Here is a 27,817-nt window from a genome sequence, read left to right on the forward strand (position 1 = left end):
TCTGCCTTTAAGTGGTAGACCTCATCTATTAGCTTCCTTACAGGAAGTTAAACAACAACAAAAGGATGCTAGAAATGTGTGGACTCTGTTTGGTCTTTTGTTTTTTTAGAAAGAAATAAAAACTCTTCTGATCATTTATTGGTATCTATATTATACGTTTATTTCTACTACATGAAATTAATACTAGAATGATTTCATAAGTATGCTTAAAAGCTTTATATTTTTGCCATCTAAAAACATGTTCAACCAAATAATTAAATTGTCATTTAGGTGCACAGGTAGCAATGCTGAGATGATCAACTTATAATGCTGAAGAAATTTGTAAAATCTGAAAATTTACTGTTCATCACATTTAATCCTATTTGATCTAATACTTGAGGAAAAATATATGTTAAATGTCTAGAGAAAAATATGCAGATGTATTTCCATTGTGGGTAATTCTAGTGCCTGGCATATATTAGTGCACTGACATGTTACAAATTTATTAACACTGCATGACATATCATTTTTGGTTTTTATTTTATCCTAACAAATAGATAGGATAGGATAAGACCATGCAGTCTGATGTCTGTGGGATCATGCCTCTTTTGACTGTTAAACTATAGAGCAAAGAGAAAGATATCCATACATTGCTGATGGCTGATTTGTGCCTAAAGTCGACATATAGCAGGTACTGATCTTTCTGACATGCTAGTACACATGTACAAGATGCCAGCATGGTCAAGATATATCTGTCCATCCTTCCACTTATCAATGTTTGGATACATCTTTGACCTGTGCACCAAATACAGCTAAATTGTCTGTAAGGGAGACTATGTCCTATTGAGCAAGAAACCAATATCTCTTAAAAGGATTTGATTGCAGTGAACCACAATTTGAAGCAAATCAACATGACAGCATCTAGAACTGACCAACCCTCATCCTCCTCTAGACACATTGGTACATGCCAGACCCTCACAACCACTATCAAATGTGTGTCAGCACAAGTGCAGACATTTGCCATGTGACAAGCTGGAATGGTGCTAATTATGTCATAATTGTTTGTAAAGGTGTTAATCCCAGAAATACAATATGTTTCTTGACTTGAATGTACACCAACAGTGTTTTGTGCCTCCCACAAATATAAGGATTCTAAAGCCCCAACACTTAATGTTTCAGGTGGTTCTCTTGAGGAAGGATTACAGCTTTTGCTGTGAAGTTTTAAGAGTTTTAGTCCAAGAATTTTATTTTATTTTCTCTTATCTGGTTATGTATTCGGAGTTTTAGCACTAACAGAATTTCAACAATTTAGTTGAGGCCTCTATTTTAATATTGTAGGGTTGTTTAAATATTTTTTAAAAAAAATAAAGACTCTTGTTACTGTTGCCTCAACTGAGTAAGAAAAATACAAAGACATTTTTTTTCAGTGTTTTGTTTCGCCCTGACAGCTGTTCTTCTGATTTGGCGCAATTTAAATACAATTGAATTTATTAGCCATCTTACAGAAATGAACACATAATTGGGCTCAAAGAACATTTATATAGTGCTTCACTATATGCACGGTAAATATTTTATCTAACTCATAGCCACTGCGAGTTCCGTAGGTTTGCCGTTATTTCGACCTATAATATTAAAGGTTTGTTCTTCGACGGCTTCGGCGCTTTGCTTTTATGAGGAAAAGGCAAAGCTCGTGCATCATGTGATACAGCTTTCTGCTCGAGCTCTGACCCATATTTCAAATAGATTTGCCTTCGTTTCCGACAGCCTTCAAAACGCATTAATGTTCAGCATAGTCGGCAGAGATGCACGAATTAGGCCCGTTACAGCGGAGCTCCTCGGCCTGGAAAAGAACACGCACAAAATCGCTTCCTGCGACATTCTTTAAACTTTTTTTCTTTCAGTGTAGTTGGCTACAATTTGCCACTGTGAGGCCTTTAAATGCAGTTTTGCACCTTTCGTTTCTGGTAGTATTAAAATATTAACTGAACACACACGGAAATACAATAAGATGATGAAATAAGCGATACGTGTTAATTGTTAAACAACAGTAAATACTAAAAATAAACCATTTGTCCTTTTCCATTTTCTTGCTTAGGTGTTGTGTATATAAATGTGAACAGATCGAAACAGAGGCCTGGCACTTCACATGTAACTCTGTTACCGGCGGGGCGACTGATAATTAAAGCCACAGTTAAAAGACGATATGTTTCCTTCTTTATTTGGTGGTTAGCATAGTCGCATCACGACAAGAAGGTCCTGGGTTTTTAATCCAGTCTGCAGCCTTTCTGTGTGGGGTTTGTTGTCCCCGTTTTGCGTGGGTCTCTCCGGGCTCTCCCTCCCACGGTTCAAACACATGTATGGGGGTATTTGAAATTGAAATTGGCCGTAGGTATTTTACTAGTGCTACAACAACAGATAGCTAATAATAATAATAATAATAATAATAATAATAATAATAATAATAATGGATCGAGTTTTTTTTTTTAGCATTTATTAAACATGTATTAAGAGTTTGCTGCTCTTCGGTACAAAGCGCAGATAATCGGTGCAGGCTGACAGTGATAAACGAGCTGTTCGCTGCATTAATGTATTTATTTATTATTCCATATGTGCTTAATTTAATGATGTTGTCCTGCTAATAATGAGTGTTATCACACACACACATACACCCAGAGCAGCAGCCACAGTAGTCATATTGGAGTGAAAGCTGGAGCTTCCGCCTTGTTTCAGATTTTCTTGAAATCGCCCATCCATCATCTCTGCCGCCATCAATCGAATAATACGAGACAACTGCAATTTCGTCTCGTATCGAACCACACATACGTGACCTGCTCCACGAACCGCTGCTGCGGCCTCAGCTGCTTTCTCCTTAGGCCCGCTGTTCAAGTAAAACACTAAGGTCTGCTCCGTGCTCGTTTTTTGCTTTCCTCCGTAAAGTCTTTATTTACTTTTAGTGCAGATTTGTTGTCCGTGATTTGGTGCTACAAAATGATTTTAAACATTGTCAGGAATTCAACTTACAACCATCATCTCATATTCCCTCATCCAGATCCTTCCATCCAGGAGTCTAAAAACTGTGAGATGTCAAACAGAAGAAAGAAATGCAGAAACAAACAATCACACAGTTTTCTTACAAAATCTTGCTTTTAGCTTGGCTACAAAACGTGTCAGTGAGAAGAGCTGCAGTCTAACGTCTAACCGATCACAAGCACGAATATGGACTGAAAGAGCCAAACAAAGAGCACAAATCTCTACAGCATCGCTTCCCATCGTTTTAGAAACATATGGGTTTTTTCTCATCAAGGTGTGTGTGTGTGTGTGGTGTGTGTGTGTGTGCTTTTCGTTGTACAGTTTTTTTTTTTAAAGAGGTGGTCAAAAGGTAGGGGTGTGTGTGTTGGGGAGGGTGGACAGGAAAAACAAAGAAGTCTGTCTTTGTAGAAAAATAAATAAATAATTTCAAATGAAACAGAGGATATGTTTGGTTCTTCCTCTCTATAGTCATTGCTCTTCTAATTTCCTGTGCAGACGCAAAGCTCCTCAGCTCACATCGAAAATCTGTGGGCTGAGTTGATGACACGTTTCCGTGGTGATCCTCCACAGGCGCACGCAGGACGTGGGAGTGGTACTGTCAGGTAGATGTACGGTCAGAAGTGTGACTTGTCAACTGATTTGTGCAGCCAGAAGGAGATCCCTGAGCCAACCATGAAGGCCTGGACACAAAGAAAGGAGATGAGTCCACAGCTGCTCTGACCCACTGACCCACAACATGTCCTGTCTAAGTTTAAAGATATAATTCAATCTCTGTTATCATCTTCAATGCCCTGTACCAACACAGAGCAGAGCAGCTACCTGAACACTACTCCAACAGAGGATGATTATCTTGTTGATAATTTTACCTCATCACTACGTATGACTCTGGATGCTGTAGCTTCTGTGAAACAGAGATCCTCAAATCAAAATTACTTGACTCCCCGGTATAATTTTTAAACATGCATCTTAAAGCAGATAACTCGTAAGCTGGAGAGGAAATGCCATATCACAAATTTAGAAGATCATCATTTAGCCTGGAGAAATAGTTTGTTGCTTTATAAGAAAGCCCTCCGTAAAGCTAGAACATCTTACTACTCATCACTGATTGAAGAAAATAAGAACAACCCTAGGTTTCTCTTTGGCACTATAGCCAGGCTGACAAAAGTCAGAGCACTGTTGAGCCAACCATTCCCTTTAACATTAACCAGTAATGACTTCATGAACTTCTTCACAAATAAAATTTTAACCATTAGAGGAAAAGTTACTCATAATCATCTCACAGATGTAACATTATGTACAGCTACTTTCAATACCAATTAGAAATTAGAAATATCCCGTCTCAGAGTGATGCTGAAAAACTAGTTGATGCATTTATTACTTCTAGGCTGGACTGTAATTCATTATTGTCAGGATGTCCTAAAAACTCCCTGTAAAGCCTTCAGTTAATCCAAAATACTGCAGCAAGAGTTCTGACAGGGACTAGAAAGAGAGAGCAGATTTCTCCAATATTGGCTTCCCTTCATTGGCTCCCATAATTGCATTAAAATCCTGCTCCTCACATACAAGGTCTTAAATGATCAGGCCCCATCTTATTCTATTGACATTGCTGTACCATATCACCCCATTAGTGCACTCAGACTGCAGGCTTACTTGTGGTTCCTAGAGTATTTAAAAGTAGGATGGGAGGCAGAGCCTTCAGTTTTCAGACCCCTCTTCTATGGAACCAGCTTCCGGTTTGGATTCTGGTTTTTGAATATTCTTCGATTTTGTGTTGTTCATGGTTTAGTCATTTGTATTTCTTTCTTCTTTAGTTATTCTCTTTTTATATTTTGTGGTTTCTACTTCTTAGGTTTTGCTACTCCTCTGTGGTCCATGTATCATGTCAAGTTAATTATGTTCTGTTCCCCGGTTCCAGTGTCGCGTCTGTGTCTCAGCATGTTTCCTGTTTTATTATGATAGTCCATCGATAGTCTTGTGTTTAGTGTGTTCAGTTTTGCTTGCTCCCTATCCCATTTCTTCTGATAAGCCACAGCTGTGTTTCCCTCCTGTTTCCCATCCCCTCATTATCAGTGTGTTTTTAGTCCTCTGTTCTCCTCTGTCTGTTGTTGGTCCATCTGCTTGTCTTCCCTCATGTTTCCCCAAGACCCAGGTTTCATTTTTCAGGTTCTTGTGTTATTTTTCTATGCATCTCATGCTTTTCAATTCAATTCAATTCAATTTTATTTATATAGCGCCAAATCACAACAAATGTCGCCTCAAGGCGCTTCATAGATACAGAGAAAAGCCCAACAATCATATGACCCCCTATGAGCAAGCACTTTGGCGACAGTGGGAAGGAAAAACTCCCTTTTAACAGGAAGAAACCTCCGGCAGAACCAGGCTCAGGGAGGGGCGGCCATCTGCTGCGACCGGTTGGGGTGAGAGAAGGAAGACAGGATAAAGACATGCTGTGGAAGAGAGACAGAGATTAATAACAGATACGATTCAATACAGAGAGGTCTGTTAATACATAGTGAGTGAGAAAGGTGACTGGAAAGGAAAAACTCAATGCATCATGGGAATCCCCCGGCAGCCTACATCTATTGCAGCATAACTAAGGGAGGATTCAGGGTCACCTGGTCCAGCCCTAACTATATGCTTTAGCAGAAAGGAAGGTTTTAAGCCTAATCTTAAAAGTAGAGATAGTGTCTGTCTCCTGAATCCAAACTGGAAGCTGGTTCCACAGAAGAGGGGCCTGAAAACTGAAGGCTCTCCCTCCCATTCTACTTTTAAATACTCTAGGAACAACAAGTAGGCCTGCAGAGCGAGAGCGAAGTGCTCTAATAGGGTGATATGGTACTACAAGGTCATTAAGATAAGATGGGGCCTGATTATTTAAGACCTTGTATGTGAGGAGCAGGATTTTGAATTCAATTCTGGATTTAACAGGAAGCCAATGAAGGGAAGCCAAAACAGGAGAAATATGCTCTCTCTTTCTAGTCCCTGTCAGTACTCTTGCTGCAGCATTTTGGATTAGCTGAAGGCTTTTCAGTGAGTTTTTTGGACATCCTGATAATAATGAATTGCAGTAGTCCAGCCTGGAAGTAATAAATGCATGAACTAGTTTTTCAGCGTCACTCTGAGACAGGATATTTCTAATTTTAGAGATGTTGCGCAAATGGAAGAACGCAGTCTTACATATTTGTTTAATATGTGCGTTGAAGGACATATCCTGGTCAAAAATGACTCCAAGGTTCCTCACAGTGTTACTGGAGGCCAAGGTAATGCCATCCAGAGTAAGAATCTGGTTAGATACCATATTTCTAAGCTTTTCAGCGCCGAGTACAATGACCTCAGTTTTATCTGAGTTAAGAAGCAGAAAGTTAGTGGCCATCCAAGTCTTTATGTCTTTAAGACATTCCTGCAGTTTAACTAATTGGTGTGTGTTATCTGGCTTCATGGACAGATAGAGCTGGGTGTCATCTGCATAGCAGTGAAAATGTATGCTATGTCTTCTAATGATGCTGCCTAGGGGAAGCATGTATAATGTAAACAGAATTGGTCCTAGCACTGAACCCTGTGGAACTCCATAATTAACCTCAGTGTGTGAAGAGGACTCTCCATTTACATGCACAAATTGGAGTCTATTAGATAGATATGATACAAACCACTGCAGTGCAATACCTGTAATACCTACAGCATGTTCTAATCGCTCTAATAGGATATTATGGTCAACAGTATCGAATGCTGCACTAAGGTCAAGAAGGACAAGCACAGAGATGAGTCCACTGTCAGAGGCCATAAGAAGATCATTTGTAACCTTCAATAAAGCTGTTTCTGTGCTGTGATGAACTCTGAAACCTGACTGAAACTCTTCAAATAAACCATTCCTCTGCAGATGATCTGTTAGCTGTTTGACAACTACTCTTTCAAGGATTTTTGATATGAAAGGAAGGTTGGAGATTGGCCTATAATTAGCTAAGACTGCTGGGTCTAGAGATGGCTTTTTGAGTAAAGGTTTAACTGCAGCCACCTTGAAGGCCTGTGGTACATAGCCGATTATTAGAGATAGGTTGATCATATATAAGATCGAAGAATTAATCAATGGCAGGACTTCTTTGAGCAGTTTTGTAGGAATGGGGTCTAAAAGACACGTTGATGGTTTGGAGGAAGTAATTATTGAAGTTAACTCAGAAAGATCGATTGGAAAAAGAGAGTCTAACTTAACATCAATGGAACTAAGAGTAGCTGTAGATAATATTACATCTGTGGGATGATTATTGGTAATTTTTTCTCTAATGATAAAAATTTTATTTGTGAAGAAGTTCATGAAGTCATCACTAGTTAACGTTAAAGGGATGGTTGGCTCAACAGAGCTCTGACTTTTTGTCAGCCTGGCTACAGTGCTGAAATGAAAACTTGGGGTTGTTCTTATTTTCTTCAATCAGTGATGAGTAGTAAGCTGTTCTGGCTTTGCGGAGGGCTTTCTTATAAAGCAACAAACTATTTCTCCAGGCTAAATGATGATCCTCTAAATTTGTGACACGCCATTTCCTCTCCAGATTACGAGTCATCTGCTTTAGGGTACGTGTTTGAGAATTATACCACGGGGTCAGGTACTTCTGATTAGAGACCTTAGTTTTCACTGGAGCTACAGTATCCAGAGTCGTACGTAGTGAGGAGGTGAAATTATTAACAAGATAATCGACCTCTGTTGGGGTAGCGTTCAGATAGCTGCTCTGCTCTGTGTTGGTACAGGGCATTGACGATGATAACAGTGGCTGGATTATATTCTTAAACTTAGTTACAGCGCTTTCAGAAAGACATCTACTTTGATAAAGTCCACTCTCCACTGCTGCGTAATCAATTATTGTAAATGTAAATGTTATCAAGAAATGATCAGACAGGAGAGGGTTTTCAGGAAACACTGTTAAATGTTCAGTTTCTATGCCATATGTTAAGAAGCTTTTGTGTTTAGCTTCTCCCAGTTTAGGTTTTGTTAGTTCTATCTCATTCTTCCCTCACTTTTGTTTGTTTGTAGACCTCAGCAGATGTGACACAGATACCACAACTTTTAAGATTAGGCTTAAAACACTCCTTTTTGCTAAAAAATATAATTAGGGCTGGATCAGGTGACCCTGAATCCTCCCTTAGGTATGCTACAATTCCCTGCTAGGCCCATATCCTCATTTTTGACAGCGTTTGTTTAGTAAATAAAGGCAAATGGCTTAAACACGAAACAGCACAGTCCTTTTTCCTTAAAATGAATCATGGAAACAGCTAGTGAAGGTGATGAAGGTGGAGGGAGGCTTTCTGATCAACCCAGCTAGTCTCCGAGTCTTGTGCCTGTTTGGGGAAGGCCTCGGAGGGGACTGGTGGTGGCTCCTGGGCCTGGCAGATCCCCAATGAAGGCATCTTGTAAGAGAAGCAGTAATAACTGTGATAATAATATCTAATAACAGTAATAATAACTATTCATACTGTGTGGTATGAAGGTCAAAGACCTCTGCAGTAACATCACTGGTAGGCATAGCGCAGATAAGCAGCCCAGGGCCTCAATAAGGTTGTTGAGGATTCCATAGAGTGGAGCGGATGAGCTCAAAAAAATCGGGAAGGAATGGTGGGATAAGAGATCAAAGAAAATTTCGGACAATGAAAGACCTTGATAGATGAATGAGGGGAACTCTCGATCGGGTAGCGATGTGGCTAGACTCTGTACAGAAGCCCTGACAGTGACACATGCCGGGATTTTGAGACTTGTGGTAAGGGCTTGACGGCTCGTGAGCTTGTCTTGGAGTAGAAGATGGAGAGGGGATGCCCGGTTGGTTAATTTACTTTGGGTAAGGCAGCGATAACTACTGTGCCAATTTCTGAAACGAAGGTGACAGTAAGCAGTTTTGGAAGGGTTGGTTGAATTGAAAGACTGAGAAAGAATCAGTCTGAATCCTTAAAGGAAGTCTATTCGGGAGACCTTACGGGAATGGCGTGGGAACGGCATGGCTTCTGGGTCCAGCACTGGCATCCGTTGGCTTTTTGGCTAACTCACCACTTGCTGGTGGGTGACTTTGCTGAATTTCACAGAGGTGGCGAGCGGCCGGAGTTACTTCATAACTGGATCTAGCGGAGAGAAAATGACTGGATGGATCAATGTAGCAGACCGGATTGTTGGCTGGCAAGAAAACTGCTAGAAAGTTTCCTGGGACGGCAGGTGTCAGCGGCGTTCGGTTACTCTGAAGCACCGCCATGACGTTCAGAGTGTTTGGGTTGAGCTGTGTAGTTCTTCGTCTGATGTGGTGATGGACAAGAGGGCAATTGTAAGCAAATGGAAGGGTGAGCAAAATTATGTTACTCTTGTGAGATAAGCTGTGTTAAAGATCTTCTCGAAAGAGCAAGAACGAACAGTGTTCTCACGAAAACGGGAACAACCAGCTTGTAGAACTTGGGGGTCATATATAATATAAGAACTGGAAGGGCCGTGTTTGGAGGCGTGGTCCCGCTCCGGAAATTCAGATCATTTTTCTCCAATAGGTGTAGGCTGCAGGTGGATTTCTATGATGAATTGAGTATTTCTTCTTCAGTCACCTTTCTCACTCAGTATGTGTTTATACACCTCTCCGTCTTGAATCATTACTTATTTCTGGCTCTCTTCCACAGCGTGGCTTTTGTTCTGTCTTGTCTTTTAGCATTCAAGAGAATTTTATTATGAAAGGCCAAACCACTGATAGGCATCCTGTTCACACAGTAGTAGTCACAATAGTAGTAGTGAGCTAGTGAGATAGCCACATGATAGTGAATAATATATATCAAAGAAACTGTCATATTTTACAAGTGCCAGAAAAAAAAACTGCTACTGATGCTTTTCAGCTTTTATTATGAAAGTCATTTACAGCCTCTGTGCGGTCGAAGGGTTTGGTGGCAAAGGCAGTGCAGGTCAATTTCTTTTATGTTTTCTGGCGTGTGCTTTGTAACACAGCAGCTTCCATTTCCACAACACTTAATGACCTGACAAACTTAGCTTATCTTGTTCTCAATTGTCCTGAGGGATAGTAGCTACTTTTCTTTTCCAAGTCTTGTCAGGTTTTACAAGTCTACTTGTGTTTTGTTTTAGGTTTTTGCTTTTTAGTAAGATTGAAGTAAGGCCTTCAACCCTCAAGGAGCTACTGAGGATGGGCTTTGCCAGCTAGAGGAGTGAATTCATAAAATAAAGTAATGTGAAAAAAATGTTGTTGTTTTGCATATTTGTCATACATGTTTCAGATCATCAAACACATTTTAATGTTACAGATAGATACTTAAGTAAATGCAAAATACAATTTAAAAAAATTATTTCATTTATTTAGGGGAAAAAACAATTAAAACCCCCTTGTCACAAAGATTAACCAGCAATTTCTGGAAAGCTCAAGTTTCACTAGCTGCACCAGGGTTGAGTACTGACAGACCTGTTGGATCAATAAGTCATTTAAATAGAACCTGTCTGACAAAGTGAAGCAGGGTAAAAGATCTCAAAAATCTTTTATGATCTAAAGAAACAGATGACACACAAAACCACCGACATTTATCAGTCTAAAAAGAGTTACAAAATAATTTCTACAGCTCTGAGATTCTAGCAAACCATGGTGAGAGCTATTATCCATAAATAGAAAATCTTGGAACAGAATTCTGACTTTAATCTCAGAATTCTGGGATAAAATAATTCTGATGAAAAAAGTCAGGATTCTAAGAAAAAAGTTAGAATCCTGACTTTTTTTCTCAGAATTCTGGAAAAGAAGAAAAAAAAGACGTGCCAACTTTTTTTTTCCAGTGGCCCTAATCCTCTTTCGTACTAAGGAGTAAATGTGCAGGGAAATGTCACACATTATAGCGGACTAATATGTTTCATGTAACACTGTTGAACTGCTAGCTGTGAGAATGAATCCATATTTCTGAAGGAACTCTATTTTGTTTTTGTCGTTTGAAATCATTTTGGATTCAATCTGAAGATATGCACTGCTTGGATTCCCCTGGTGGCTATGATGAAGTTTGTGATTAAATGGACTTGGATAGCACTATACACAACTGACTAGACATGCAGCCGAACACTTTATTGAGCATTTGTTTCAGCTCTGCTGTTACAAGCACAAATCATCGTTACCACTTCATAAACAGTTGTGGTTCAGGAGGTTGAGGGGAACATGTGGAACAGCAATCCACATGTCAAAGTGTCATTTAGGAAGATACTGAAGTTATACCTGATACAGTCATCAGAATGTGTGTGTGCGTGTTTGTTGGTACGGTTGGAGTCTATTCCATTTAAGCCTACCACAATACTTGTGTTTATTTTTGATTATATTTTGTATTATAATTATTTAGCTGATTGGACTCTTGCATTATTTCACTTTGTTGCCTCAAGGTCCTTAAGCACAGTGTGATTTGTGCTATATACATAAACTGAATCGATTTTTTTCCTACTAAAATTAGTCCCTTATTTTTTCATTTTTGCATTGTTGAGCTGTTTTGCTTAATATTTTAATGAACTGAAGCTATTTTGTTTTGGGTTTTAATATTTTGTCTGCTGTGACACAATACATCTAACTGACTAAACTGTTGCCTGAGTAGCTTTAAACTAAACTGATTCTGTAAATTCAAACATTACCTCAAAGAGTGTTTCTGTTTTAATCCAACAAAAATTGCTATTAGTTTAAAACTGACATGTGCAGTACATAACATAGCATATGGTGGACCAATCAAAAAAGAGTGCACAACAGAGGAGTATAAAATTGTGTAGATTCAGTCATCTGTTCTGTAATGGCTAAATGTTATGGTTCAGGCTTTATTGTGCGTGGAAAAACCCTCATATTACTCCAAACATAGCTCTCTTTCTTGATGCAGTCTGGAAGAGATTTACTGCCACTATCAGCATATGCACTCACCAGAGATCAGGATAAGCTAGACAGTCAGTGATCATTCACGGAGAAATAGTTAAATTAAATACCTTACAAAAATATACAGATAGCACTGATTCAGAGCACTCAATGTTTCTATGTAGATGTATGTTTTAAAATAAGCCTTGTGAACTTCATTAACAGAGCCCTGGAATTATTAGACAGGGAAGAGAGGGCTGCACTGGCAAAAAAAAAAAAAAAAATCACCCTGCTAAAAAAATGAGCAAATGCAGCTCCTATTTACATATAAAAAGCTCTATTAATCAAGGTAAGTGTCATTACAGCATGGCTCATTGAGCAGAGGAGAGTGGGTGTTAAATAAAATTCTCTGTGGTTGGTGCCTCCGGCAGGCGATATGTCTTGATTTGAGAACTGTCAGCAGAGGTGAGAAGCTGATAGAGGGTGGAGGGGGAGACAGAGGGGGGAGCATTACCCGATTCTTAATCAGATTGCAGCGGGAGAAGAGAATGAGGACAAAACTGGCGGGTTGGGGGTGGAGAGGGAGAGAGAAAGTGGTTGAAGTTAGATTTAAAATGGAGTGTGAATCTGTTTCCCCCACAATGACTGTTTACTGAGAAAAAAAAACTTTTATTTTGAAAGATGGTCTGACTGACCACGAATTTTTAAAATCTGGACTGACTGAAATAATCATCTACAAAAATAATATAGTTTATATGTAAATAATAGTTTTAATAAAAGAAGAAAGGAGTCTGACACAGCACCAATCCTAAAGCCTCGTGCAATGCATGAACAAAAGGATGTCATTTGTGAAACCATTAAGAAGATACTGACATTCTTTCTTATTTCAGTTTCATATCTATTTGTAAAAGAATAACTGAAAATCTCTAATTCCATAAGTTCATGCTGAGATACCTAACGCTGGCATTACCATGACAATTAAAAGACCTTCCTGTGTCTATGTTAGACTGTAAACAAATTGAAGTGGAAGACCAAGTAATAAGAGATAAGGAGAAGTGAGTTCAAGAGTTCAAAATTGCTTTTCTGGGATGAAACAAAATGAAAAGTGACAAAGACTTTACTTCTTACTTCACCCTGCTGTTCAGGCTTGCCTCAGTGGAGTGAATTTACATGTAGTGCCACTGCCCATCCATCCCCATATTCATACCCATGCTACCCATCGGCCCTGCAAGTAAAGTAAATACACTGTTAAGAACCACCAACACGAGACAGAACAGTCCTGCACAGTATCACAGAAACCAATGGAATTTTTCAAAATATTCATAAAGGACTTTTAAGTTCAGCATCAACCTTTCTTGAGTAAAAATACACAACATAACTACTTTTATATTTACTTGTTTAATGATAGGTTTCACTCATAAAGTGGGGGTGTTCTGAATCAAATGTTGCATTTATTATATATGCCTCTTCTTTGACTTTTGGTTCTTTTTTGCATTTTCAATGAAGACTATAGACATAGATAATATAGACATGTTCCTCTATGGTTGTTGCCACTTCCTAACATATAAAACCTGGTTTGTGTCACTTTATATCTTTATCCTGTCCTTCTTGGTAAATGGTAAATGGCCTGTATTTGTATAGCGCTTTACTAGTCCCTAAGGACCCCAAAGCGCTTTACACAACCAGTCATCCACCCATTCACACACTGGTGATGGCAAGCTACATTGTAGCCACAGCCACCCTGGGGCGCACTGACAGAGGCGAGGCTGCCGAACACTGGCGCCACCGGGCCCTCCGACCACCACCAGTAGGCAACGGGTGAAGTGTCTTGCCCAAGGACACAACGACCGAGACTGTCCAAGCCGGGGGTCGAACCGGCAACCCTCCGATTACAAGGCGAACTCCCAACTCTTGAGCTACGATCGCCCCACGTTTTTGTATTATGTTCAGTATTACTTATATGTCTCTCTGTAAATGTATAAAAATACACTTATACGCATGCAAATGGACTTTCTCGACCTACGCACTGGCCTGACCCACATACTCTTATTTTCTGTCCACTGGGGCTGCATTTAACCATGCCCTCATTTTCATTAAGATAAGGACAAATAACAAGGTTTACTTTACTTGACCATAGAAACTCACGAGGACAAGATGAAACCTGTTACACTGATTTTGTCCGTCATGATTTTTTTTAAATACATTTTTGAGCGATTACTCACCACCAGGTCGAAGATTCATGTGCTGCTGCCCATCAAGAACAAAGCCTCCCATTGGCTGGCCATCTGGACTGTAAGCTGTACCCTGACTTACTGTGAGAGAAGATGAGAAATAAGACTATTGGTTAACTTGAGGTTAAATTTCGACCCCAATTCATATTGAAGGAAAGGAACTATTAGCAGTATAGTGAACACTGAACCTGCTCTGTTCGACTGGTCAATCATAGGCTGGACTATTCTCCTCCTTGCATTGATAAACCTGGAAAACAAAGATCAGTAACAATGAAAATACTTAAAGACTTTTTATTAAGTTCAATATTCTTGATCCTAGAGAACAGATACATGATCCAAAAAAAGAAAAAAAAAACCCTGACGTGAAATAATACTTTTTTTGACTTTTTAAAAAAAAAGAAATTACAGTTAGTTTCTTTCCCAGTGGTGTTAGTACACAGAGATTTCTGATAACTTTGCACAGAAATTAAGTGCATTCTCTGTAAAAACACATACTCTTAAAATGCCATCCCTCTTGTAATTATCAAAAATGAAGAAGACAAAGTGTTTTGTCACCTAGGGTAGTCAGTATTTATGAACACTTTCATTGTAATTTGGAACCTTTCCGTGTGTCTCCAGGGACCTGACCAAAAGCCTGTTTTTTCCTTATTAGAATAATTTAGGGAAAAAAATCACTTTGAGAAAGTAACACAGCCTACACATGTATTGATTTGGGTTCAGACCAGTAGCTGTGACAGGACAGCGCTAACCACTGCACCACCCTGTGCCACCTGTTCATTCAGTAATGATAATACTTATTATAAGTATTAAAATTACCTGTATTTAACTCATAAGCGTTACTTATGTGTTAAATATAGGTAATTTGGGCATTTTCAGCAGCAAAAGTCAGGTTTTATGTATATTCTGCACTGCACAAAGCAACAACTGCAATCAAGTGACTAGATATGTAAATCAAATGTCGATCATATGAAGATGCTTACTTATCTGGTTTGACTTACCAGTTGTTCACTTGAAGAATGGTGAGACCTGTGTCCTGTGCTAGCTGCTTTTTCTGTTCCTCTGATGGGTATGGGTGCTATTAGCAAAAAAGGAAGATAGACTAATAGATAAGACAAATCAACTCTGCAAACACACAACTTGGTCCTGTTTTGGGACCCAAACATTTTACACTAAAGCATGGGGCTTTGTGCCACAGCATTTAGCATTAACCGGGTGGTATATAAAATTATTGGATGGTATACAATGGTAGCTTTTATTTGGGACCCAGTAAGGCCAGGCCACTCCCCAACCCTCCCTGTCTTGATTCAACCTCTTTTCCTTTGGCCCCAGTCCCTTTGCAAACTCTGTGTTTGCGTGTGTGTGAGACTCTGGGAGAAGGGTGGCAGATGGCAGACAGAGGTGACCTGTCTACTCAAAGCAGGGTCGTGGGCCAGTCTCCATTCTGCTGTTGTCAGACCATCTCCCGCAGTCATCATTGAAGGATGAGCTTTAAACTACTTTTCAGGGAAAGTCAGTGCAAGCACACACACATGCTGATTTCCTTTTTTTTTTTTTGTATGTTTGTCACGCTTAAATATTTTAGGTCATCAAACACAAACATACACAAAATATTAACAAGAAATCAGGAAGGGCGCAAACACTTTTTCACAGCACTGTATATTATTACATTTACATTCTCAGACGTCCACAAAGACACACTCCTATACTTACAAGCTTAAACACAACCATATACATTACAAATACACACACAAGCATTTGTACAGTAGGTCTCCAAATATCACGACAGATGCACAGAGAGGAAGAAAGACACCAGTTTAAATAACCAGAGGGGAAAATGCACAGTTAGCTTTGTGAAATCAAGTGTGTGATGGTGGATAGTCACACACTTGTAATAATAATAAAAAAACACACACACACAGTCTATGTACTGAGGATGCTTTTTGCCCAGCTGGCAGAAGAGTAGCATTTAAAATACTCTGAAAGAAGTAACATAATGTACTTCAGATAATATTGCTTTGGATTCAATGTTAGATAACTTAACTCATTTTCTCAGCTTTTTCTCCAGTACAAATGGCCACACTGAGAATGACTTTTTCTCTTTGAAATTCACTCCAAGAAAGATGCTGTAAATGATTAGTAAACAGCAAACAGAATGTTTTTTATACAGCACCTTTCTACTCAGTACTCAAAGCCATTCACACATTTACACTCCGATGGAGCAACTTGGGGTTAGAAACCTCCCCGAGGATATTTGGCATGCAAACTGGAGTAGACGGGGATTGAACCACCAACCTTCCTGCTCTACCTCCATGTAACCCCATTCATGGGTGTTACATGCAAACAAGTGCTTAAATTCAAGGTGAGAGAACATCTTTTCAGCTGACACTTATGAACACTTATGAAAGTTTGCTCTACAAACTCTGACACCAATCTTTGAATGTAGAGAGATAAAGGTTTGCATGGAAACCAATAGATATCGTTCTGCTAATAAGCAGGTAACGGATAATCTACTGAATTAAATCCTTGCACTGCTGCTTTTTATACAGCACTCTCGCAAAACCTTTAAGAGCTTTAAGAAGAGATAACAAAAGCAGGAGGGGACAGCTACTGATGGATAGAAACATCCCCACTGCCCCCACAGACATCTAACCACAGGCCTCACACTGTAATGTCTGACAAAACATAATCCCGCTCCTTTCACACCCTCAACAAGTGATGAATGCTTGAGCGCTTGGGTGTTGCAAAAGGCCTTTGAGGGGCCAAAGTCCCCTTGCACACTTTTCATAGACACATCCTGCCATGGCAAATACTTGTGCTTAACAAATTAGGCCTGAAAGGAGATGGGAACACAGAGGGGATAATTCAACTATCCTTGTCTTTATCTACAGAATCTAAAGGTGGGCTTTGGAAAGGAAGGGATTACTCCAAGTCCAGGACCTGTGTGGGCCTTTTACAAACTAAACAAGTGAGGGGTTACAGCACATCTAAGAGTATAAGAGGTAGAAAAGGTGAGGAGGCTGTGATCATTGGATAAAACGTGATGCTGTCCTTGTTGGATGTGCTCAACATCTCTACAGAGCTGAGCTTCTTTTGAATGAAAGGCTTCTGATGATGATTTCTGAAGAAAATGCCTGGACTGCTATTTCAAAAAAGGGACCTTTAGTCACAAGTTCCTCTTTGCTCCGTTCTCTTGCAATGGAACAAAGATGAACATGGTTTCAAGATGCATTTGGAAAACACAGAAAAGCAGTGAGGACTCATTTCAAACAACTTTTTCCTGATGACGCGGCCTTAGCTGGACGACATTGCATTCTGTCCTCGTGCACATTGTAGGGCTTCTATTACAGAGAAGATGAGAAAATGTTGCAGTTGTATAAAAAGCCACAGCTAGATGTGGCTTGTCTGAATGAGGCTCTGTTCGCTTACTGTAAGGTGCTGGAATAGCCACGCTCTCATTATGTTTGTCGCCACTTTGGGGAAGATGCCTCGTTTCTTCTGTCTCTTCTTGTCTTGGTCATCCTCATCTCCCGTGCCTGGTGATGCCAAGCTGTTGTCAAGGCCGTCACCTGCAATCAGAAACAAAAGGAGTCATATTATAAGGAAGCTTTAACGTGGCCCGATCTCTCTATAGAGCCACGTTCTCCTTTATGGCACGGCAGTACAAATTTCTTTGTCTCACCTCTGCTTTACTTCCCGGCCACTGGATAATGAAGAGGAGTTTGTAGCGTAGGAGCTCAGTAAAACCAAGAGTTATTAATTCAATGTGAGCCACGGCTTTGACATGAGGTAATGACTGCAGGAGCTGTGCGGCTGACATGAGATAATGAATGTTCAAAATGCAGTCAGACTGTGTTCTATGTACTCTTATGTGTGTGTGACCTCTGTTTGAAGCAGGACTGAAGTAAAAGTGGGGACAAACAAAAACAGAAAGCCTAGCTTGTAAATGAAGTATGAACCCAGTGTGTTTAAAGTCACAGCGATGTGTCTGTATGGGCGACTAAGGCAGAACGAGGGGGTGTGGGTAGATGGGTTGTTAGAGCGTGAATCCTTCACCTTGCAGTTCAGTATGACCATCCAACACACACACTCCCCCTCCCCCACCCTTCATCAACAATACAAGTATCAGGCTGTCTGCATCACAGCATCATTCCTGCTCTGGATCCTGCTATTAGCAGCATCTCTGTTTGATTTCAGCAGGAAGCTGGCGCGGGTCAAAGCAGGAGGCTTCCTTTAAGCTGAGATTTCCGCTCCCACAAGCTAACTCACTCCAACTTGCAACACAAGGGGCACTCTGGTCTCTCTCCTTCTCTGACATTAATTGTGCATCATGCGAGATGATTTACTTTTAACAGTGGTGGTTATTTTTCTTGCCCTCGGGGCAGAGAAGCCTTGAAAGCCTGCCTGGAGGGTATGTGAATAATGCATCTGAGAGACTCCTCCCCTGAGGCGAGACAGGAACCCTACTTTTCTTAAGAAATGCCCTAGTATGTCTTTTTGTTTTTAGAGATGCATCAATCAAATGTGCCTATATGAGCCATATTCATGCATAAATATTTCAGCTAATGAATATTGACACTAAAAAGCCCTGTTCCAGGGTCAGGCTCCAGGGGCTGTGGGAGTTTTACGGATGGTGTCCACCAGCTGTAAGTCACAGACAGGATAGCGTTCCTGCTGCTTCCGTCCCCTGCTGCTGTCTTCCTGTTTGTTTGTCCAGCTGCTGTCACTGCTAACTTCAACATGATGATAATTAACCAGCATAAAATTGTATTCTTACTTCAACTTTTGAAGAATGTAACACGAGCACATTAGATTCAGACTGACCTAATCATTCTAATTAACTACATACGCACCGACACTGACATATAGTGGCCAGAGAAACTGAACCCAAAGAATATTCAAATCTCCACTAAAACGATAGCTGTGTAAGAAAGACAGAGAGAAAAGGTCTTGCTCAGCTTAATTGTATCAAAGGGAGGCACACTGTTCCCTCTCCACCCCTCATCCTCATCACTGGTCTGCTCCTCTCCTCTCCTCTCCTTTCTTCTGCTCCAGAGAGGGAAAAGCCGCAGGGCATATCCTCTGCTACACTAATCGCTTCTGACTGTTCTCCGGCAACTCAGCCAATCTAACCAGTGTGTGACAGTGCAGTCTCAAAGTCATATGCCCGTGCAAGTCTCCCATGCCCCTCTGCTCCCACCCTTTTTCATCTCTACTCCCCCTCCCTAGTTAAGTCTGCCTTCCAGTGTCTGCACGCGTGACACACGAGGGGGTACAAGGAGGGGGGAAGATACCGCAGGGATGAGTGGAGTATTGCCCCGGGGTGAAGAAAAACACACACAAAAAATAGCATCCTGAGATATCAACACAAGTCTTCCTTTTTTCTTTTTTTTTACACCCCTCAGCGTACTCGATAGATAGATCTGGTTCTACTGACCACTCTGAAAACCAAACAGTCAGACAGCCTTTTGGCTGCTCATCTGGTCTGGTACATAAATGGCGTGACCCACAGTAAATGTGATATTTATTATATGTTTAAAGGAAAATAATAATTTTTAAAAAGCAGTGAAATGTTTTTAGAAAAAAACAAACCAAAAAATAACATCTAGATATTTAAATGATTTTATATTAATCTCCCCACTGGACATGTTGGTAAGTGAGAAGCAGCTAGCAGAACTGATTGTCGCACCCCCCCAGCAGCATCACTGATGCAAAGCCAGCGTGGGCTACCTAATGAGCTCAGCAGGATCCTGATTCATCATCACTGACACCCCAAGACTCCTCCCATTATTACACATGAGACAGAGCATAGAATGGAGCAGCCGGGAAGACTTCCAACACAGAAAGTGAACACATGACAGTTAGAAACTCTGATACGGAGGAGCATCTGTTTGACAGCAGGAAGCTTTCATAGTATGTGTGGCAGTGAGAGCTATTTATTCTTTCTTTCCATATATAAATATATATATATGAATCCACTTTTTGAGTGATTGATGATATCATAGGTGAAAAATCATGTTTTTCACCTATGATTGAGGTACAGAGACAATTTAAGATAAGCAGGATTTACAGAGGATGTGTGTGTTTGCAGTAACTATAGTATAACTATAAATTATGCTCTCGTCATCCGCTGTTTTACTTAAACAGGTTAGCAAAAATAAAAATGGCTTCTCCACAGCATTGAAAACTTCAAACTGCAAAATCCAGTGACAGATATACACTTTGTTTCAGCCATTATAGGCTCAAAATTCGTTGTTAACAAATGAGCACATTGTTTGTGTCTATGTGAACACGTGGCTCCTGACCAGTTAGAGCATAATTTCACGTGTGACCTCAAGCTAATTACAACAAAAATTTTGAATAACATTTTTGTAAGCAGTCTGTGCAAACTGAAGTAAAACATGCACACTTACAGGCAATAAAATACAAAAATGTGATATTTTTTAAAATAAATAACTTGTAAGATAGATGCTGAAGGGAGGTGTCACTAACATATCAGCACCTCAAAAAGTACAACTGTCCCTCACATTCCACTTCTCAGCAAGAGTGAGGAGATTTTCTAGCTTCTCCCACTGCCTTTTGTTTTATTTGAATGGACACCTTCTCCCCCTCCACACTCCTGGGAGAGCACGGTCCTTTTAACTGTGGTCAACCCAAGCGGTTGAGCTATCAAACACAGCCTTCTCTGCATATCACACAGCTTACAAGGCAATGACCACAGAGTGGGAGGTTACAGAGGAGCAGGCAGTTATGTACGAGGCTACCAGTACCACCAAACCACTTCAGTATTCCCCAGTCACAGTGGATTTCTTTTTTCTGTGGGTTTCATCAGACCACAGAAGCTTGGCTAATGACGACGATACCATAATCACTTCCTGATAGGAATGTTTTTAAATAATTCTGCCAGTTTGTAGAGTCTCTTTCACCATGTGTGCTTCTGAACAAATGTCACTGTTGTTGAAACTATGTTTGATCTCATTTCTTCTGTAGTCAAACTGTGACTGATTTATATACTGATGTATATATGAACCAATAATCAATAATGAACAGCAGAGACTGATTGATGGACATCTTGGACAAAAACGTCAGCAAAGCCATCGTTAAAAACTCCCGTACAGAACAAGCTTATGATGACATAATATGAAATTTGCTGTCTAACAACATTCAGAAACTGTTGAATAATGAATAAATAAGATTAAGTGGTGCTGATATTTCCCCAGTTGCTTCTTTCCAGACTGTACTGTATGTTTACTTTGCTCCAAAGCCCTTGATGAAGCATGTGGAATACCTGTGATCTTGGTTGAATGCTAAGAAATATTGATCCATCCATTCACACTCTCCTTTTTCCCTCTGCTACAGCTACAACTTCTGCACTGATGCCAAGTGCTGCTACCGAGCTTAAATAGTGCGTCTGGTGATTTGGTTAGGATCACCGACTCGAGAAAAGAAAACAGAACCACTAATGTTCGATGTATATTACAAACCACACCCTTGTTTGTTTCAAATGTAAAACTACTGCAAAGAAAATGTTAATAATGAGGAGATTTGGAGGCGATATAGACAAAGACAGAAACTGGGGTTTAAAAATATACACAACACTAAGTTCTACAGTGAGAAAATAGAAGCTCTTGCAAGATTTGCATTGCCAAATACCAAATACTCAATTCACAACATTAATCAGTCTTTATTGGACTGGACCGATTCCCATATAACTACAATATTATAACTCAGTGAAGATCATCCGCCTGCTCTGACTGAGTTTAGTATGATTTTGTTCCTTTAAGGTTGTGTGTTCTTCAGGTTAGAGAAGCAGGATCTTTTCTTTTCTTCCTTATACAGAAAACAGTCTGTCCTTTCATCTCTATGAAGGGGCATTCTGCACCCCCATCCACTATCCATTCTCTACCAGGTCAAAGGGCGTGGACCTTGGGTTTTCCCTGCTGTTGTTTAAACAACAGCCAAAAGGAAAGAAACTATTCATAAGGCTATTTAGACTATGGACTTCCTCAGCTCACCTCCGCACCCAACTTCTGGATCATTAAAGTGTCAATTAAGATTTACCAAAACCGCTCTCTTACTGCATTTTAGTTGAAATGTAGAAGTGAAGATCGTAAACTGCTGTGTGTATAATCAAAGTAAGAGTCTTATTCACTTTCCCATGTTCTTATAATCGAATCTAAGTTTCCCATTGTTCTCTTCGATGCTCTGCTCACTACTACCTGATGAGCAAAAGGTGGAAAGTCTCTTAAAAGTCATAAATAACAAGTCATAAATCTGTTTCAGCCTCCAAACAGAAACCACAGGCAGGACACAGAGTGACAAAAGATAGAGCGGGGCTGGACACAAGCACGGGGAGACAGAAGCAGGCAATAATAGCAGTGAACTCAGTTTTCTTTATCAACTACAACTGATGTGAGGGACAACCAGCATATGTGCTTACTAGAGCAATTCATAATGAACTAAAGAAAAAGATTACTAGAATACAGAGGTATCAATGTGCAAACAAACAATATTATTTCTTGAAAATGTATGCTTTAGAAAGTGTAAAGGATGCATAAAATATATTCTGTGTATGTTTGTTAAACAGAGAAAGCAGACCAAACCAGAACAAAACCATTATTGCCATTCTCACAAATCCTTAATAGTTATATTCTAAACAGGAACAATTTATGAGTCTGAATAATGTTTGAAAACTTACTGTGACAGAAATCAATTCGGGAAGAATTATTAAGTCATCATTTTGCTGATATAAAAATAGTCAGGCTTTGATTTCTTGGTTAAACTGGACATTAAAAAGACAAATTGCTAAGTGATATGCCTGCATACCTAAATACTGGTAGCCAAAAGGTCCACAGGCAGAGCGCGTGAGGATGCTTGTGGCAATATGACTTAATAGTTATATCCTTTTATATAGAAAACTGGGAGTAAATACACATATGTGTATTTGCTGTATGTGTTTTATAAATTGGGCACTGTCTTAGAGCAGGCTTCCATGAACTTAAATCATCTGTTTTATAAATCAATGCAATTAAGCTAAAGTGATTAGATAAACTAAGAGTGTTATCTTTCTTGAAATGCTCCCCCAGAATCACCAATCAGCTGGGCCCATGCATAAGAGTGAGGTCATAACAAAGTCAAACCTTTGTTATGAAGGCCTGAAGGCGCTCTTACCAAGTTCGCTGGTGTTGTCTCCGCTCTGGGAAACGTGTCCCCCACTGGATGGTCCTGGAGTACCCACAGAGGGAGTGGAATGGGAATCATCCATGTCTCTCCAGGACGCTGGGTTCTGAGAGGTCGTGGACAGGTACAAGGAAATGAAGCAGGGAAGAAAGAGGAGGGTAAAGACAAAAGGAATGTCCAGTAAAGTCCAGTATGAGTTCCATTATGCAGTTAAGCAAAGGCACAAAGACAAGTAATGTGACAATACCAGTTTGTCCATGAGGAAGGTTTGAGCAGAAAGTACAACAGCAACAGTTTAGTAACCCTGCAGCATGTGGATCCTGCCGTGTCCCGACTGTTTCTGTGACCAGAGTTGGGGAGAAACGTGCATTTATTGGGCTCACTGGCCTGCCACTCAGACTTTAGCCTAAACCCTCTTCACTCTCTGCGTCAGCTGTTTGGCAAATGGTGATCAGATGAAGAGCTCAGCAGATGACAAGAAGAAGCACTGGGACAATGGCGCAGTGTGAATAAGGCTCTCAATGCTGGAGCCTCTTTTCATACCCAGCCATGCAATAATTACATCTCCTTGGTACACACAGCTACTCAAAAGAGGTGACATGTGTTTTCATGTTCATCAAGCTAATGAAGAACATCTGGTAACAGGAACGGAGCCTAGTATATAGTGTTGTGTTCATTCACACAGGAAAAAACAGTCTTGTACAGTTTCTCTGTGTCTCACACTGTCCTGTCCTGCTACATCCATCATTTATACACTGACCAACTGCAGAGCACATGAGGCACTTATGAAAAAGTATACAGGCTTTGTCTTCTCCAACCCAGCACGCGCTGTAAATAAGTAATGGGATATTACAACACCATATTCACTTGTCAGTTGTGCAGTGGCAGCTAATAAACACATGTCCTTCAGGTTCTTGGAAGGTAAAACTGAGTTGAGGTCCATATATCGTTCAGAAGGATCGGTAAAATCAAAGTGCTTCCTCACACTTGAATATTGGAAACAGTTGCATTAAATATATATATTTAGAGACGTAACTTTTGGACTGGGGTTCGTTTTAAGATGACACAGCTGCATGCATTCATGAAACTGCAAACTACTGAATGAGTAGAAATTTCCTGTTTTTATTCAGATCATCTCATTTCATTTCATTCGACTTTAAATGTTCTCTCAGTTTAGCGGCGTCGTTGCTCATGCTGAAGGTTTGACATCACTGAAGCAGCGTCAACAGAACCATACACGACATCAAATATCTATTTCCCGGATGTCCTAATGTAATTCTTTTATGAACAAATAAATCATTTACCAAACAATAACTAAATAGACAAAATAATGAATATAGCATACAGACTGCTGACAAATGAGATTCCACATCAGTTTCAGTGCTCCTCTGCACTGATTCTCATTCAGAACTCTGGAAAGTGTGTCTCTTCCCTCACTCAGTGTTTAAATATGAGCACTGTTTAACAGTTTTCCTCAAAAATCTTGAACATTTGAAAAGGTTCAAATTTAATTAAATTAGAATGAGATTCTGACACAAATGTAGCCAGTAAAGCCAAAGAAAAAAGACACACTAAAGCTGATGTTGGACGACATGCTGTACCACAGTTTAACCATTATCCTCCTTGATTGTGGTGAGCGTCATTTCTTGAGAGCTTCTGTATATTTACTGAAATTATTCATTTGAAAAAATTATACTTTTATTTATCTATTTAAATAAATATTCATCAATTTGAGATTATTTTTTTTTTATCTGATCTGCAGCAACTATGAACTCCACAATGGAACATTAGTAAACCAAGGAATTCTACATTCTAATTCTACACTTTACCAGTCTAATTGTTTTGTGTCAAAACTTCAGTCATCATCATTTTAAGATCCTCATGCTATATGTAACTCTACATTAGTTCAAAATCGGAACTTCTTAGTAAATGAACAAAAATAGGAAGTCCTGTGTGAGGCACACAGCACAGGCCCTGCGCTCTAACGTTTCTGTTCAAAGCCGCCTGCAGCCGTAGCACCGGATCTGATCATCCTTTCTTTCAAGCATTTCCATAGAACTGCAATGTGTCAGGCTGCCTTAACAGCACCTGTTACGGGCTTCTTTTATGTCCTGTTTTTCATTATTTTTATGATATATATATATATGTTTAAAGAGATCATAACAATAACGAGCAATGAGTGTATATATATATATATATATATATATATATATATATATATATATATATATATAAAATAACGACCAAAAAAAAAAGGTTTCCACACAGTGACTCACATGATCTGCGAGATTAGTGGAGGATCCTGAAAGGTCGTCAAAGTCCGACTTGCAGACGTCTCTCTCCTCAATGACCAGATCGATGGGCATCTTTCCTTTCAGGCAGCTGATGTAGCGGTGGCAGAAGTTATCACAAAGCTCATGGACCTGCCGAGGCCAAGCTGACATTTAGCGAACACCACGAGACTGAAATATTGGATTAAAAACCTGTTTTCACTGAGCCACGTGAGAATGAATCTTTACCTTTTCTAATTCCAGCAGATGAAACCGGAGGACTTGAATGGCTTGAATCATCTAAAAATCACAAACATTTTTTGTTGATGCTTTCGTTGTGGTTGTTTTCTATAACCTCAAAATATTAGCACCCATCCAATAATAATAATAATAATAATAATAATAATAATAATAATAATAATAATAATAATAATAATAATAATAATAATAATAATAATAATAATTCATAACGTGATAGCCGACCATCAGCTACGCGTTTGACGCGGGCGGACACTTCTGTAACGCCCTACTGCGCGTGGACAGCAGAGAATGAAAGGTGAGCTCACCAGGTTATCCAGCTCTGGGTTAGACGAGAACAGAGGTTTCTCTGCGCGGATCTGCAGAGCAAAAGGAAACCGAGTACGTGAGTAAATGCTGTGGACCTGATTCCATTTCCACTTTTCAGAAGTTCCCTCCATCACGGTGACATGAAGAGTGCCGTGTGCTGAGCGCAGTGGTGACACTTGGTTTCTCGCTTGTGTGTTCTACCTGCTTTGCGAACACAGCGATGTCTTCGTTGAAGGAATCTGAGGAACAGACGTCTCCTCCCGCCACACCGGGCTCTCGGGGCGTGCAGGTCGCCAGCTCGCACTTTTCGAACACCAGAGCCAGCAGAGGGAATAAAGGGTGGCTGCAACACACAGGAGCACAGGCCGCAGAGGCCTACACATGAAGCATCAAACCAGTGCTCGGCCCTGTCACGCATATTTATGTCTTCCTCCTTAATGCCACTGAAATATCAAATATGTTAATACACAGAGAGGATTTCATCCGTCCGCCGCCAACTACCTGTAGATACCCAAAAACGAGCTCAACACGAGCTGCAACACGTACATTGACTGAATATATTTAATTTCCGAAATTTAGATGAAACTGTTCAGAGGCTGATCGCACACAAACAATAATAACTTACGCATTTTTCTATAACACAAATCTGCACATTAATAAAACATAATAATAATAATAATAATAATAATAATAATAATAATAATAATAATAATAATAATAATAATAATAATAATAATAATAACAATAATAATAATAATAATAATAATGTTTGTTGCTGTGTCCGCACCCGTAGATTTGGTCCTTGTCTCTCTTGAGTGCGTCGCTGACGGAGCTGCCCATGATGTTGTGCGGAGCGTGGGCTCCGTAGTGCTGTGTCGGGTGTGGGGGAGCCCCGTGACTCAGGTGGTGGAGCTGCGGTAGGGGCCGGGGTGCGTGCGGGTCTCCGTACATGGAGCCGGGGACTCCGTCCATCGCGCCTCCGTAATGAGTCAGCTCATCATACTGGAGTGAAAGTTAGAGTTCCGTCAGTGCACGAACATAAGAGGAAAATTTCAAATTCGACATTGATGATTTCATGATGAAAAAAACATTTTATATTTTTTGATAAGTATAGCAACTTCATGACGTTTTTCAAAGGTTCCTCAGGTTTCTTTCAAGGATGTAATGTGACTAGTGATTAAGTGGACTGTCATTGTGCAAACAATTGAAATAATGGTCGTTAGACGTACCCTTTGCGCCATGTCCGTGCGCAGTCACCACGCGTGTACACAGGAGCCTGGAGCGGATAACTAGTTAAGTTTTAAACTTTTGAATCCACGAGGGAACTGCAACCGTGTCCTTTTTTGTAGCATGGAGTCCGGAGTTAATGGGAGTAAGACGGCACACGTCCTCGCGCACACTGACACGTTCCCGTGGTGCCGCTTTGCCAGATCTGCGACTGTGATGCTGTTCCCAGCTTTGCTGTGCCTGTCGCGGGGATTCGCCGATCTCTGGTCTCACTGCGTCCCTGTGCCCACGCCTCTGCGCGCCAACACGCTCACTGTCCGCAGGTCCACTCCGCTTTAGAACACGGCGCTGACGGACCCGCCCCCAGCCTTCTGCGAAATCTGCGAGGTTTTAAACGTTTTTATAGGGTCACTGATTTCGAAATAAAACGCCACGAAATACATTCATTCATTCATCGCCTTAGGAGCAGGAGAAAGGACTAAGAGATATCATCTTATTCTTCTTATTCATCTTCTAC

The 27,817-nt window shown here is 40.2% G+C and overlaps 1 protein-coding gene and 2 long non-coding RNA genes across 3 annotated transcripts in view; 1 reads left to right on the plus strand and 2 right to left on the minus strand.

The window, feature by feature from the left end:
• The window catches only part of LOC146502667 (uncharacterized), a 264,594-nt gene that overhangs the window by 48,691 nt on the left and 188,086 nt on the right, over window positions 1-27,817 (plus strand). The gene's annotated exons all lie outside the window — the stretch shown is intronic.
• meis2b (Meis homeobox 2b) lies at window positions 1,342-27,681 on the minus strand. The gene is made up of 13 exons (XM_085133348.1): window positions 27,303-27,681; window positions 26,861-27,075; window positions 26,275-26,416; window positions 26,073-26,123; window positions 25,756-25,806; window positions 25,513-25,659; window positions 23,228-23,342; window positions 17,486-17,625; window positions 15,058-15,134; window positions 14,248-14,306; window positions 14,051-14,140; window positions 12,957-13,053; window positions 1,342-3,689 (listed from the first exon to the last, which is right to left on the minus strand). The coding sequence occupies exons 1-12, from the start codon at window positions 27,312-27,314 to the stop codon at window positions 12,995-12,997; spliced, it is 1,158 nt and encodes a 385-aa protein (XP_084989474.1). The 5' UTR covers window positions 27,315-27,681; the 3' UTR covers window positions 1,342-3,689; window positions 12,957-12,994.
• On the minus strand, window positions 13,429-14,042 carry LOC146502670 (uncharacterized). Its single transcript, XR_014869441.1, has 2 exons — window positions 13,552-14,042; window positions 13,429-13,500 (listed from the first exon to the last, which is right to left on the minus strand). It is a non-coding gene; the product is annotated as an uncharacterized LOC146502670 (long non-coding RNA).

This window comes from Neolamprologus multifasciatus, chromosome 15 (genome assembly GCF_963576455.1).
Source record: "Neolamprologus multifasciatus chromosome 15, fNeoMul1.2, whole genome shotgun sequence".
NCBI classification, from domain to species: domain Eukaryota; kingdom Metazoa; phylum Chordata; class Actinopteri; order Cichliformes; family Cichlidae; genus Neolamprologus; species Neolamprologus multifasciatus.

Excerpts from the sequence above, each read along its gene's own strand:
- meis2b (XM_085133348.1), bottom strand. Across the intron at positions 25,807-26,072 it reads ACCCAGAGCTGGATAACCTG|ATGATTCAAGCCATTCAAGT; the intron begins GTGAGCTCACCT and ends TGTGATTTTTAG. Across the intron at positions 14,307-15,057 it reads ATTCTTCAAGTGAACAACTG|GTTTATCAATGCAAGGAGGA; the intron begins GTAAGTCAAACC and ends TTTGTTTTCCAG.